We start from the raw sequence: 15,739 nt of genomic DNA, 5'->3' as shown, positions 1-15,739 counted from the left end.
GATTTCATTTAGCATAAATCCTAAGTCTAGAAAAGCGCTATATACAAATGCAAGTTGTTGTTGTTGTATAACCAAAACCCACTACTGTGCAGTGAATAGCAACCTTCCTACTAGATGCTTAGTAGAGCTAAGTGCATGTTGTGCAAATGGTCATCATGTTAAATGGTTAAACTCAAACTTGTTTGTGTTTGTGGAGCAGGAGAAAGGGGAGACTGCTCTGCACCAGGCTGTGCTGCTGTCTGACCGCACCTCTCTACACATGGTGGACTTCCTGGTGCACAACAGGTGGGAATGAGAGGGACGATTAAGCTGGGTGGACACACCATTTCAGACACGTAGTTACTGGGAGATTCACTGAAAGAGTGACTTTTTTTTTTACTATTTTATGACAAATTCAAAGTAAAAGAATGTTTTTTTTTAAATATTTTTTTCACTTGCTTAGATTTTTTTGTCTAAAGACCATGTATTAGCTGAAGGAATTAAATAATTACATTTACATTTTTTATGAAAAGTGCACAATAACTTGCACAAAGACTTTTTGGAATACCCGTTTTGTAATTTTCTTTAAAGTAAGTTTTGTGTAAAGAGCACCGTTCAAACACACACATCCAACTGAATGTAGCTGATTGAAAAATGCCACATATAGCAACCTCCAGAGTATACTGTTAGTTTGGGCTTCTCATCAGTTGCTTATCAGATGATCTCATTTAGAGGGGGAGGTAATGGACTGATTTCAAAATAAATAAATAGATGCATATCTCTGCTGAGTTGGACTGATGAGATCGTGGGAGGATATGTCTTTTTAAATGAATGTCACCCCACATGCACTCAGGAAAAGATTGAGCTACTGGGTAATACACTCTCACCTCTATAAAGATATAAAGTTGCATACGCACGTATTACATGATCAGATCGAGCACAAAAGAAGTTCCAGTTATTCCAGGTGGACACAACTGAAACTGTGTTGACTCTCATATATTTTGGACTGTGGGCACTTGCTGCTGCCTCCTGAAGCTGTATGCAGGACAAATTGGTGCTTTGCCATTCTTGTACTTGCTAAGAGGCAAAGAGCTATGCGGGTGTAGCAAGATGCCATCTTGTTTGCGGATTAATTTGTTGGTCTGCTGGTTGAACTTCTGTAGAGGCCAGTTTGCCTCACAGCTGTGTGTGTGTGTGTGTGTGTGTGTGTGTGTGGGTGTGAGTGTGTGAACCTCAGAGACTGAGAAACACTGGAATGTGTGAGAGAGGAAACGTGGGGGGATCTGTGGTAATTTTGCCGGAACGTTCCCACCAGCTGTAGATTCTCAGCCCCTCTGACCCTTGGTCCGATCCACTGGCGTCTCAAGGGCGCATCAGCGACTCTTAAAGACTTCCGGAAATCCTATATGATGTTGATGTTTTGTGTGAGATTGGAGAGGGATATGCTAGGAGTTAGTGAGCAGAGACAGCAGCAGAGGAGAGGTGGGTGGAGAAAGGGAGTATACATTGCCATTTACACATTCTGGAGACTGTAGTACAGTATGTAAAAGTCACAAACAGTATGCTGAATGTATCTATAGGGGTGGATTGCCCTAATCTGGGACAGTTTCCCATAGTTTCACTGACATTCATTGGTTTGGGGAATAGCCACACATTAGACGGTGTCCCACATTAGCATACATTAAATTCATCACATTCATCATTGGACATCAGCTAAAGAAACAGGCATTAGTGACTCTGAAGCCCTTCTAGAAGACTACATCTTTATGTCAATTGTTTAGCTCTTTGTATTACCATGTTGTAAAATAAAGAAAAGTCATGATGATGTAGCTTAACACCCAGTCTCCAGTCTATATGATGGGAGTTCTCCCACCTGACTGTCATCTCCTCTTGTCTTGTCCCTCAGCAACAACCTGGATGTCCAGACGATCCGCGGCAACACTGCCCTGCACTACTGCTGTTTGCACAACAAGACCGAGTGCCTTAAGCTGCTGCTAAGAGCCAAGGCTAACACACATATCAGTGAGCAAGCTTTCTCTCCTCCCTCGTTTCACCCGCTTTTCACTTTTGATTATTCTTCCATTATTCTTCCATTTCTATTCTGCCTCCCTCTCTCACTCTCTTGCTCTCTCTCTCTCTCTCTCTCTCTCTCTCTGTTTGTCTCATTCTTTCTTTCTTTCCTATCTTCTCCTTTATCCTTTTTCTGTTTTCTCTGAGTCACGTTTACCTTAACAGTTCTCTTAGCACAGTCTGTAAATATCTATTCAACGTTAATGAGCACCTCATGTCAAAATCTGAGACTCCTCTTATTTCTCTACTTATTGGCTTATTGTTGTTATGAAGCTACTTATTCATCATAAGAAATACACTGCCATGGTGACAAGCTCAGTCTGGAAACGTCTTGTCTGGTTTGTGTAACTGCCAAGTGTGTTGACTCCAGGCTTATTTATTTGATGGTAAGGTGATGGTAGTTAGTCAGCGGCTACTGTACTTATACCAGTGGTTCTCAAACCCACAGCCAAGGGGTCTGCAAAATAATTTGCTTTAAATGATAAGGTTTATCTTATAATTTTAAAAATGTATATCTACAGATGACCCTTTTCACCAATAAAACAAGTAAATTGTGTCTTTGGTCCCACCCAACATTTATCTTAAATCAGTTAACATAGAACCATTAGCCTACTACTGCTGCTTTGATGGTTTATTTGTCATCTAGATATCTGATGAACGTGAAGAAATGTTTGAGTCAGACCATGTTATAAAGTGATGCAAAAACTAAAGTTGACGAAAGAGATGAAGTCGCACACTTGCCAGAAAAGACAGGATAGTGAACCTGGCCACACAAATTTTAGAGAATACATTTTCACGATTATGAGGGGGTCCTTGGAATATTTTCTACCCCACAGGGGTCCTTGGACCCAAACAATTTGAGAACCCCTGACTTATACAATAGATGTGGCTGCCTCCACCCCTCCGCAACTCTTCCATTGCCACGTTTCCATCAGCAGAACTGAGCCTGTAGATTTTCCAATGAACCAATCAGCATGTTAAGGCGAATTTTGTGTAGTTGATGACGGAAGAGATAACTGCATGTGAAAACTTACATAACTTACAACTATGGGTTTGCTTGGAAAGGAATCATCCAGATAAAAGAAAAGATGTCTCATCTCTTCAGGCTACTGAGTGCATCAAGTCATTATGCGCCGAGCTGATCCAATCTGCTCCAATGTAATTCTGGCCAGTGTCCATAAATAACAAGCCCAACCCCAAGGATCCCTTATTGAGGGTTTCCAGACCACAGTAGAGACAGCGGAAATTTGTGGCATGGCAGAGCCAGGGCCAGGGTGGTGCCCCATTGGGTAATGAAGTAATTTGTTTAAAATAATGGGCAAGTTCATCAGTAATGTGTCCCGGCATGATCATAAATTGTTGCGAGGAGCACTTAAGTAATTGAAGGAACTGTGAGGTCACAGGCATTAGTCATGAAAGAGAAGACGTTCTGCTGACTAAAGTTAAGAGGCCATGTATGAGTCGCCTCAGGTTTTCTATTAAGCAAAAACCGCAGATGACATGGTGGGCCGTCGAACAGACACTAACGTTTTTAAGGACTGACCATAATGAATGTGGTATTTATGACCAATGGTTAATTGGACCTTAATAATTTCTCTTTGTGTGTGTATGTGTGCTTGTGCGCGTGCGCGTGTGTGTGTATGTGTGCTTGTGTGCGTGTGTGTGTGTGTGTATGTGTGTATGTGTGCTTGTGTGCGTGCGCGTGTGTGTGTATGTGTGTATGTGTGCTTGTGTGCGTGCGCGTGTGTGTGTATGTGTGTATGTGTGCTTGTGTGCGTGCGCGTGTGTGTGTATGTGTGTATGTGTGCTTGTGTGCGTGCGCGTGTGTGTGTATGTGTGTGCGTGCGCGTGTGTGTGTATGTGTGCTTGTGTGCGTGCGCGTGTGTGTGTGTGTGTATGTGTGTATGTGTGTATGTGTGTATGTGTGCTTGTGTGCGTGCGCGTGTGTGTGTGTGTGTGTGTATGTGTGCTTGTGTGCGTGCGCGTGTGTGTGTATGTGTGCTTGTGTGCGTGCGCGTGTGTGTGTATGTGTGCTTGTGTGCTTGTGTGCTTGCGCGTGTGTGTGTATGTGTGTATGTGTGCTTGTGTGCGTGCGCGTGTGTGTGTATGTGTGCTTGTGTGCGTGCGCGTGTGTGTGTATGTGTGTATGTGTGCTTGTGTGCGTGCGCGTGCGTGTGTGTGTGTATGTGTGCTTGTGTGTGTGTGTGTGTATGTGTGCTTGTGTGCGTGCGCGTGTGTGTGTATGTGTGTGTGTGTATGTGTGCTTGTGTGCGTGCGCGTGTGTGTGTATGTGTGTATGTGTGCTTGTGTGCGTGCGTGCGTGTGTGTGTATGTGTGTGTGTGTATGTGTGCTTGTGTGCTTGTGTGCGTGCGCGTGTGTGTGTATGGTATTCATATTGAATCGTGTGGTTTGTGTTTGTAGAGAATGAGGCAGGAGAGACTGGACTGGACTTTGCACACAAACTCAAACATTTTGACTGTGAGGATCTGGTAAGTGAAGCCTGAAGCAATCCAACATTGTGCCATATACAGTAGATACCTCTAAATAAGATAAGATAAGACTTAATATAATAATATAATAATAATATAAGATAATACTTGCTACTCCACCCATTAAGCCATAACCAAAGCTCTTCATTGACTCTTCATAGTTACTGATATTTTGTATGCCGACTCAAGGACTCATCTCCTTGCATTAAGGTGTACACTCTGTATTTATCACAATGATGGCTGTTAACAGCTTGTGTGTTATTAATGTAACTGCTGTGGGGATGAAGAGGTTTTCCCTTAAGTGTATGGATCAATACTGCCTCACAGCTAATGCGTCATCTTTAGTGGTTAGAGAAAACAGGCTGTAGAAAAGTCTCCAAGGTTGCCATTTAGCAAATGTTCCTTTCTTGTTTCCCCTTATCTTTTTTCTTTTTTTTCTCTCTGATTTCTCTCTCTCTGTCTCTCTGTCTGTCTCTCTCTCTCTCTCTCTCTCTCTCTCTCTGCTTTCTACTACAGATAAAGCAGGCCCAAAATAACCAGTTTAATATGCATGTTCATGTGGAGTATGAATGGCGCCTGCGGCAGGATGACTTGTATGAGAGTGACGACGAGTTGGAGGATAAGGTGGGCATCAGCGCACACGTGCGAAATCACTGACCAGCTTGCGCCCCCTAGTGAAAAGCCATGTGCACCACAGGCCAAGAGAAACAGCTGTTGATTATTTGTTGAATGCTAAGTGTCTCTGCTGGGTTTGTGTTTGGGAGTACACAATTAATATTTTGAAATGATTCTTTTTCAGTTGTCACCTGTCCGAAAGGTCTTATATGCCTTTTATATTTATGCATATAAGTGAAGCATATGATGCCTAATAATGCTGTGTAAATCAGGGTTGTGTTGTCATGTCTATTCTTGAGCCAGAATGATCTCTCCTGTAGTCATGGAACCTGTGTGTACCTGTAAAGTTTGTAAATCCCTCTACGTAACGTAACATAACTCTAACTCTGTCCCGCCCAGGTGGGCCCAGTGAAGAAGGAACGTTCCGGAGGCCGTCCCTTCAGCCTGTACCAGAGCAGCACGATGAGTCAGGACCGAGGAGGAGTTGGAGGAGGGGGCGGGGGACTCTTCAGCGTGGGCCGCAGACTGGCTTTGGGCCGAGACCACCGCAGGGAGGTGTTCGCAAGCCCCAGCTCTCAGACCCGCAGCCTGGACAGCCCCCCGCCGCCTCCGCCCTCGTCGCCCGCACCCCCCCTGCCACCCAGGGTCAGAGGTGAGAGCTGCAGCTGACCAGCCTGTGTCTGGTTTCACTGTTCAGACAGTCATACCCATGATTGCCACCAGGTGTCAGCAACAACGTTCGTCTGTGTGCAGCATACCATACAAAAGAGGTTCTCAAAATGTATTTTGTCAATTTGTGGTTCTCATTACTGACTCATGGTTAGAGAGTAAATGCAATCATTTGTGAACATAAGTGAACAACAAACACACAAAGCAAGCTGAGGCTGAGCTGCGACATTCTCATGTGCTTGTAATTAGACAGCTTTGACGTCTGTAGTTATATTGCTCTTGGTTACTTTGTAACTTTGACGTCTGTAGTTATATTGCTCGTGTTTTGTATATATGTTGTGTTTTGGCCGGATGCGCCACCCTCCACCTATCTACTAATCACGAAGTCAGTAGTGTTTCGGCATCCAGATCCGGTTGCCAGCTCTGCCAGTCAGGGGGGAGGGGATACACCGCTCTACAGTAATTTGAAAGTGATTGCATTACCAGTTTTGGCCACAATCATACATACGGTTCCTTTAATGTTTAGCCAGACTCTTAGCCCTTGTTTCCACTGCGCATCTGCTCTATGGTATGCACCTCGCCTCAGTGTTCTCTCCACTCATCGGCCGTACAAAGCCATGCATTGCCTCATCATTCCATGAGATCCTACCTGGTCGCATCCCTTCCAGCAGTATTTACACTTCAGTGTGTAGATTAGATTAGATTAGATTCAACTTTATTGTCATTGTGCAATGTACAAGTACAGATACAACAAAATACAGTTTGTGTCTAACCAGAACTGCAAAAAAGCAGAAAAAGTGCAATGTGATATACAAAGTAGGGGGTGCATAGACAAGACACAAGATATAGTGCAGTGTAGATAGTAGTATGCAGTTGTTTTCAGAAGGTGGTTTAAAGTAGTATAAATTAAATATATGTATGTGCAGTGTATTAGCAGTAACCTTATAAGAGCAGAATAAATATGGCTATGTAATAATAAAGATGGCTATGTAATAATAAATATGGCTATGTAATAATAAAGATGGCTATGTAAAGCTGATGATACACAAAGCAACTTTTTGAGTGATGTTGCTGGGCAGTGTTCCCAAGTATTGTTTTTTCTGGCACGGTATTGGGCCACTTTTTTCTGGAGAACAATCATTATTAAATTGTCATGACCAGCCAATCACAACACAGTGTATCCTGGTGAACACACTGTTTATGTGGTTGCTCAGCAAGATTACTCAAAAAGTCGCCGCAGGTGTCATCACCCTAACACCTTGTCCTAACAGGATCAGAGCGAGCGACTGTCAATGTTATCAGTCTACACTGAATCCGTTAATTATGCCCTTCTGTTGCGTCATATTTCTCATTCAAAATAGAAAATAGAAGCCATGCGTCCGACAAAAGTTCTCTCAAGTTCTCTGCTGGCGTCGCTTGCAGCCAGGACACTCCAATTAAAAACAATGCTAATGATCGCTCGCATTGCGTCCGGTTAGGACATGGTGTAAGATTCCGTAGATTTGATTTGTTTGGAACACACCATTACAATCACACCGGCACTCTTTTATCCACAGTAGGTCCAAAGCTAGCTGGATGTCATGCTTATTTTAGCTGACGTCTGGGCACCGCACACTGAGCATATAGGTGTTTATTTTTACCTTGCATCAAAACAGTAATTTCTCTACATACTGTTACTATTTCTTGATCATTTTTGAAAGTTTTAAACAAACAAAAATTCTACATACAGCACCTTGTAATATCTCTCTCTCTCTCTCTCATGTTTGTGTCTTTCTCAGTGCCCAACGTGCCACCGCCTCCACCCCCCCACAGTCCCCCTGAGGGCTGGACGGATGTCATCAGCAGCATGGGAGGTGGTGGGGGCGTGGGTGGTGGCATGGGGGGCAGTAAGAAGCGGACGCCACCCCCTCCCCTCATCATCCGGCACAAGCGCACCTACTCAGAGCCCACGCCCCAGCTGCCCCATAGTCCCCATGCCTCCAGGCACGCGCACGCCGGTGGGTGGCCATGGCATACACACACACACACACACACACACACACACACAGATGCCTATGCAGTAACCTATTTTGCTGTTCTCTTTACAAATGCTGACAAACACATGCTCTACTCTTCTCTTGGCTGTTTCCTGAATAGTTTAGTATCTGACTGCAGCGCTGTTTCCTGACTAGTTTAGTATCTGACTGCAGCGCTGTTTCCTGACTAGTTTAGTATCTGACTGCAGCGCTGTTTCCTGACGAGTTTAGTATCTGACTGCAGCGCTGTTTCCTGACTAGTTTAGTGTCTGACTGCAGTGCTGTTTCCTTTCCCAGTCCCCTGTATTCTAACTAGGGCTGTCAAAATGACTGATTAATTTCGATTAATTAATTTGAGAAAAAATAACTGATTAAAAAAAAATAATGCAGATGTATGACCTTTGACCCCGAGCCGTTGTAGTCAGTAACCATTAGACTGTAAAATGAAGGAGAGAGAAGAAAATGTGCTGCCTAGATCATTGATTGGAACATTTACTTTTCAAAAACGGCTTGATGGTGTTGACAAATAAAGTGTTGATTAAAATAAAGTCCTCTGCAATGTCTGCAGCAAAGAATTTGTATATCACCGGAGTTCATCAACTCTAAAGTCGCAAAGGGAGTGATACTTTATTCTCATTGTGTCCCCTAGGTTATAACTGTGGCCTGAAATAACTTGTATGTGATAAAAAACTAGATTATTATGGCCATTATTAAAATAATAATAAAAGAGTTTTTGAACTTTAATATCACTAATGCTGATTATTCAATGATTCATTTGAATTTAAATATTTTAAATACTTTCACAGCAAAAATCATATATGCGATTAATTTAGATTAATTAATTACAGAGTAATTGACAGCCCTAATTCTAACTACAGCTTGTGTTGCTCTTATGTAGATTATGGTGTGCCTGTGAGTTCACGAGTCTTCAGCGGGCCAGATTCATCTTTCCAAAAGTGTGGGTGAGTATGCACACACACACACACACACACACAATCATTTAAATTCTTTATTTGGATTAGAAGATAAGCATATATCATGGCATAATCCAAATTTGATAGAAAGGTGTACAACAGCAGCCAATACACACACACACACACACACACACACACACACACACACACACACACACACACACACACACACACACACACAGTGTCCTCATCAGCTGGAAACACCATGTCAACACTGAGCTCTAGTGATGGAGACATGAACTGCTGGTCTTTCCAGCCAGCCATCGTGTCAGGAAATTGGAAACAGCCTCATCCTTGTCTGAACCTCTGATGTTGTCACTGAGGATTAATGGGAGTACGGAGATTCAGCCGCTCAGACAGAGATGAACCGTCCCAGCGTCGCTCTTCGTTCGGCGACCCTAATCGAATAGCGTTTTGTCTTCCGTTTCTGTCAAGAGGCCAAGAGTGCGCTGGTTCTTAATGGCGTATCTGCATAGCCTCTGCTGTTCATTGAGATGATTTACTGAGCGCCCGTATTGCTCCAGTGAGTTGCTGTCTTGCTGACGTATTGCTTTTTTTCTCCTTTGTAGCCCCGGTTCTCCTAAATACACTGTGACGGCCCTCAACTCTCTTTCGGAGCTGCCCGAGCGAGGTACGGCCCCCACTCCACCCCACCCTCCATCTGCTGTCTCCACCACCCCACTCTCCACCTGTCTGTCTTGGCTACGTGTTTTTTTATAACTTTTATTACTTTTTTATTGATTTTATTGATCATCTCAGTGTTGGGTGTGAATGTCAACAATCATACCTGAGGTTAAAAGAGTAAACTGGAAACAGGATGTGCACTTGTGTGCTTTTCTTTGATGCCTAGTTTTTTTTTTTATTCCTGTAATGATGATTCAGCCTCATCATATCATTCAAGTGTTGGGTGTGAATGTCAACAATCAGACCAGAAGTATTTGTCTATAGTTGTTCCACGCCTGTCTCCCATAAAATGTGAGGTATAAAATGGGTGGGTGTGTTTGTGTATGTCCTTCATATAACATGGCAATGAGTTCAGTCACTGGCTGTCAACACAGGTGTTAATGTAACCAGATTCTCTACAGAATGTTCTGGAGAGCTATATATCCTTGTGTGTGTGTGTGTGTGTGTGTGTGTGTGTGTGTAATGGAGAGAATGATAAATTAAAGTTGTGTGTCAAAAGTCCAAAAATATTCCAAAAAGGATGTTTACTTTGTGTGCTTTTCCTGATAGCCAGTTCTGTATTTTCCACCTCAAACTGAGGTAGCACTTCAGCTTGAGAAAACAAAGATTGCAGATCTGGAATTTGTTACCCTAACAGCCTTAATCTTGTTCCATGACATTTTGCAACTTCCACAGCCAGGCTGCACCAGGCTGTTTTTGTTGCCGTTTTTGGAACCTGGGTTGTCTACAGAGACCGCGTTTATTTCTGTGTATTCAGGTGACCGGCAGCTAGCAAATTGTGAGTTTGCTCTATGTGACAAAGAATGTTTTAGCTTAGAAACCACGTAACATCGCTTAGAGCACCTTTAAGTCCTCTTTTCTTTTTGTAATCAGTATGACATGGTGTCTCTACCCGTCTCTGTCAGATAAGCGTTTTTTCCTCTTCTCTGCTAGGGTTTGTGTCTTTCTGTGTGTGTGTGTGTGTGTGTGTGTGTGTGTGTGTGTTAAACCAAGCTTGAATCCAGGTCAAGTGTATCCCATCATCAAGAGCGTCCCATTCAGTGATTCCACATGCCGAGTATTTCCATACAGAGACGGGGCAGAGCGGCATGTCCTGAGTGAACACAGATGTGGACGCCACAGGTGGACGGAGGATGTCAGGGTTTGGTTAGCGCCCCGTGGATACTGGCTAACAGGACTTTTTTTTGTGGGTAGTGGTTTCCAAAGGCACTTCATCAGTCACCGATCAACAGACAGACATTCCTCTCCTCTTATCCATGATGAATCATGTGGGGACAGCTCATTCTGTGGGAGTTTTCCATCTGTGTGATCACACAGCAGGACCACTGAAAGCAGAGCCAGTATGTGTGTCTCAGTTACTAGAGGAAGTCTGCAATTGCAACATTAGAGAGATGAGCACCTCAATTCACTTGAGCCCCTTTCGGACATACACTGGAATATGGACATAATCTAGATGTCTGTATGCGAATACAATTGGCGGCGTTATTTGACCTAGACAACCCCCGGCCGTGCCCCCTAGTGCTAAGTCCGAATGTCACGCGGGTGAGCATATGTACAAAAGGGTAAGACGCATGAGGGTCATGTTTGAACACTCGAGTTTGCGTGAGATCCGGGTCCAGTTACCAGAACGTTGTCTGGAAGTCATGTCTGAAAGCAACTTTGTTGTGTCAATATTGATCTATGGATTTATTGACATACTGTTGATGCCCTGTACAGTAAAAACATATTTTCCTCATGTGACCAACCACAATACCCAGACCTAGTGCTGTGGTCTGGATAAAGAATACTAGAGCTCACCCTGTTTGACTGTGTGTGTGTGTGTGTTTGTGTCTGTGTGTTTTGTGTTCGCCTGCTGCAGGCTATCGACCGGACGGCGACAGCGGTGGCATCTCCTCGTCCCACCTACTCTACCAGACCCCACCTCACCAGTCGGGCAGCGGCAGCAGCAGTGGCGGTGGGGGGGGCCTGGGCCACGGCCCCCCGCTCTCCCCCACCACCCCCCGCTCCTTCAGCCTGGAGTCCAACGGCTCCTCCTCATCCTCGTCCTCATGTCACCACGGCAACACGCCACATCCGTTGCCGCGGAGAGCTCTGGTGCGTGACCCTGTTTCATATCACTGCCCCAGGCCCAATCCATCCACACGTACACACACACACACACACACACACACACACACACACACACACACACACACACACACACACACACACACACGCCCCCTTGTCTCACTTCCTCATTGCTTGGAAAATGACGGATGTGATTTAGAGGGAACAGGATCAAATTTAGTTTAAACCTTTTTTTTCCTCTAGAGAACACAGTTTATCTCCTCACATGGTAACACAGAGTTGACACATACCTTTAAAAACGTCAATAATTACGAAAGATATTCCAGTGTGAAAAGTTTATCACTGCTATTGAATGGGCTGGTGAAATCTCCACTCTACACCTCACTCCTTTGCTTAAATTCCTTTGCTTTTGTCAAAACAGTGTAATCATGAGCTGTGGATAGGCTATTGTCTCTGCCATAGTAATGTGACCTGTGCGTGTGTGTGTTTGACCGATGTGTGGGAAGCATGACACTGAAATTTCTTTGCCATTTGTCCGTCATGTAAACATGACCTAATCATGAGGGTAGGTTTGTATGGACTAGTGTCTCTGCCATTGTAATGTGGCCCTGGTGTGTGTGTGTGCGGGTGTGTTTTTGACAGATGAAGCCAAAGCTGCGGCGTGTGAAGGCCATCTACGACTGTGTGGCTGACCACCACGACGAGCTCACCTTCCACGAGGGCGAAGTCCTCGTGGTACTGGCAGAGGAGGATGCTGATTGGTGGGTAGGTACCAAGTCAAAGCGGATTGGTGGATAGGCACTGAGGGAATGTCCTTGTTAGAAAGCATAGCATGGCCAAAAGTAAGAGATAGTTGAGAACACTATTGTTGTGTTTTTTTCCCTTTAAGTAATGGTATTAAAGTCCGAGAGGTTAGTGCTGACCCACTCCAGGCCACTCCAGGACTGTGGCTCATATGCTTTTACTTCCTGAGCCGCCTGTCTGCCGAATGCAAATTATTGAGGTCACTCTGGGGGCTATTTGAGATCGCTTTTTTTAAATGGGTAGGGCAGTTAGCTGATTTTTCCTGAATTGCTAATCACATGTCTATAGACACACACACACACACACACACACACACACACACACACACGCACATCCTCCCCCATGGACCCTTTGGTTCTCTTGCCTCTCCCCATGCTAAGTTACACGTCCTAATTTCTTTTGTACACACACACACACACACACATGCACGCACACACTCAGAGTCTCTATCTTGTGCACACACACACAAAAACAAACAAACACACACATCTCTACTCACACAAACCTGTCCTCCCTATTTGTTTTTTTCTTCTGTCTTTCTCTCTCTCTCTCTCTCTCTCTCTCTGTCTCTTGTTCTCTCTCTCACACACACAGTAGAAGCAGAAGTGGTAACAGTAGCAGTTGTAGAGTGGTGGGTGGAATCCGTGGGCAGCCGTGCGCCTGTGCGTCTGCAGTTGTCTTCCGGGGCGGAGGCGTCTGCGTGAGGGGCCTGCAACAACGCTCATGCGCCTCTCTGCTCCGCAAAGTCTTTAGGATCGCACAACTTAAAAAAACACTATTTTCGGGGCCACAGAGATCTGAAAAGTGAAATTCAATAATTCTGTTCCTAATCTGAGCATTATTATATCGAATTTTTAAACTTAAAATCAACTTTTTTCAGACGTCTCTTAAGCTTTCAGTTTCTTGAAGCTGTATTTATACCTACATCAGCAATGAGTACCAGTGTTTTCCAAAGAATTGAATTCCATTTGTGGTGGTTGGTTTGCAGAATTAACTTGAATGCAACAGTTTTTAAACAAATTAGCACAGCGTGGTTATGATGATAACCAGATTTCAGTAGCGATACACAGTACACAGTAGCGATATCCCTAAGCTCTAATTAGCAGTGCTTTCTGTCCCTTGTCCTCCAGTCTAGTTTGCCTGCTTAGGCAGCAACAGAGCTGCGAGTGCCCCTGGCGTTGCCCTGGTAGGACTGGGCACATGGGGTTGGGGAGGAAGGGAGGGCAGGGAGGGGTGGCCAGGCGCCTTCACAGGAAGGGTGGGAACGACTGGCCTGCTCAGGAAATGAGTGGCACTGTCTGAGTAGCATGAATAGCATGGAGGGTAGGAGCTGCTGCTGAGTGAGAAGAAGAACTAAGACTGGCATACTGTTTGTGGCTTTGTGACCAGAAATATGTTTGATATGTGTGTATCTGCCGTGGTTAACCCTGCACTGTACTGTGTGTGTGTGTGTGTGTGTGTGTGTGTGTGTGTGTGTGTGTGTGTGTGTGTGTGTGTGTGTGTGTGTGTGTGTGTGTGTGTGTATGCGTGTGTGTAATCAAATCCTTTCCATCAGCTTTTGCACAGTGCACCTACAACTTGCATCACAGTTGTGTATGTGTATGCGTTGCATGTGTGTCTGTGCGTGTGTGTGTGTGTGTGTGTGTGTGTGTGAGAGAGAGACCCTATCCTAGTATTTGCCTCTGGCTGACCCAGTCTGTCTGCACTGTCTGGCCTCAGGTTCATTGACTCCCTCGTGTCCCTGTCTCTCTTTCTTTCTTTTCTCATTCCCCCTTTCTCTCTCTCTCTCTCTCTCTCCCCCCTCTGTCAGCACGGCTATGTGGAGGGCCAGCCCAACAAGAGAGGGCTTTTTCCCGCCTCTTTTGTCTCCACTCTGGCTGAGTGACACACGGCCCGGAGGAGGAGGAGGACAGACGACGACGACTGCCCTCGGCTGGCTCCGCTTCCCTGGGAACGGACACAGGGGAGTCACCGCACGTCGGGGCACCCCAGGCCGCTGAAAAGACAGCAGGACAAAGCCGGTACACGCCACAGTCCCCCCCCCCCTTCCAGGTGGCGCCCCCGGGGAGATGAGCAGATACGGGAACCCTACGCGAGGCCTCTAAGAGCATTTCAAGCTGCCCTAAGAGCATTTCAGCAGCACTTCAGGCGAAGTGTCCGCCAGCCAGCCTGTGTAAACCAGTGCTTACATACACATCATGGCGTTGTCAATGCAGTCGATGTTCCGAGGTGAAGAACAAAAAAAGTGTGAAAAGAGTGTGTGATCACTACAAGAAGTCCAAACGTGTTTAACGCGTTTACACGTTATAAGTGTGCTCCATGTGAATGTTATAAAGTAGAGTGAAGAAAAATAATATATATATTTATTTTCTGTTGTTATAGTGTGAGAAAGTGAAAGTCTGTGGCATCCTTGAAATGTAAATGTGTAGATTTAAGATTTTAAAAAGTAAATGTGCATTTTAGGACGTGGTGGACTTGGACTGAATCAAGCCGAAATGATGAGCACACAGTTACACCTGTGTCAGCCGTGAATGTTTGTCTTTGTGCTTGTTGGTCCTGTTTTACATTCAGTATCCTCACTGCACTTAAGCAAGTAGATAACAAAGAATCCCTTGTACTTTTCACATAAGTTTGTGTTACACATTGCATTGCATTACTTTACATTACATTACTAACCAAAACCTAGAACCTTCCACCAACCCCAATTACATCTGTTAACACTGTCTAATACAACTAGAGCATTGCCTTCATCAAGTGTTAAGTATTACTACCTAAGGATGCTCATTTTGAGTGGGCCTAAATAGGCTCTAAGCTATGTAGAGAGCACACCGACTCCACTGGGATAGAGATAGGTTTCTTTATTTCACAGGAACCACAGTGTGATCATGGACAGCGCCGGTGAAAACACAAAAACAGTGTCAGTATCAATAAACTCAGATACATAGGCACACAAACTCCCATATCAGTTAGTATGGGAGGGTGTGCTTGTAACCCAGGAACAAAAAGATTTTCAATTTCCACTTCTGTTTAATGGGTAAGTAAACAATCCTTATGGGGGGGGGGGTCCTCAGCCCCCCCTGTGTTCACAGTTCCTGTCATTGTTAGCCCATGGGAAGGAAACGGAATCTGCTTTTGTTTTGTTGTTTATTTTTGGTGACCGGTTTCCTAAACGATACTTGAATTGTGCCCCTAACACACAACACCCTCTCACATGTGAGAGTGTTCGCTTGTCTGCAGGCATGAAGCCTGTTGGACACCTGATGTTATTTTTCTACTTCTTTGCACAATAGGACTCCAGGAGTGGGTAGAAGATGTCCTGGTCTGTGATTAATTGCTGTAATCTATATTGTAAATGAAGAATGAACATAAGCA

The 15,739-nt window shown here is 44.6% G+C and overlaps 1 protein-coding gene across 1 annotated transcript in view; it reads left to right on the top strand.

Annotated features, from left to right (window-relative positions):
• The window catches only part of unm_sa1614 (un-named sa1614), a 51,894-nt gene extending 36,251 nt beyond the window's left edge, over positions 1-15,643 (top strand). The window contains exons 18-28 of the mRNA XM_076267529.1: positions 200-285; positions 1,886-2,001; positions 4,472-4,539; positions 5,056-5,163; positions 5,554-5,806; positions 7,602-7,820; positions 8,737-8,800; positions 9,382-9,443; positions 11,355-11,590; positions 12,206-12,328; positions 14,178-15,643. Coding sequence (XP_076123644.1) covers positions 200-285; positions 1,886-2,001; positions 4,472-4,539; positions 5,056-5,163; positions 5,554-5,806; positions 7,602-7,820; positions 8,737-8,800; positions 9,382-9,443; positions 11,355-11,590; positions 12,206-12,328; positions 14,178-14,252 — 1,410 coding nt within the window. The 3' untranslated portion in view covers positions 14,253-15,643. The remainder of the gene's footprint in view (positions 1-199; positions 286-1,885; positions 2,002-4,471; positions 4,540-5,055; positions 5,164-5,553; positions 5,807-7,601; positions 7,821-8,736; positions 8,801-9,381; positions 9,444-11,354; positions 11,591-12,205; positions 12,329-14,177) is intronic.
• The last annotated feature ends 96 nt before the right edge of the window (positions 15,644-15,739 follow it).

The sequence above is a fragment of the Alosa pseudoharengus genome, unplaced genomic scaffold (genome assembly GCF_046254945.1).
Source record: "Alosa pseudoharengus isolate Yale_2024_CS ecotype anadromous, Long Island Sound unplaced genomic scaffold, YU_APseudo_1.1 YU_APseudo_1.1_scf_5, whole genome shotgun sequence".
Classification (NCBI taxonomy): Eukaryota; Metazoa; Chordata; class Actinopteri; order Clupeiformes; family Clupeidae; genus Alosa; species Alosa pseudoharengus.
This window is presented reverse-complemented; position numbering and strand designations above follow the sequence as displayed.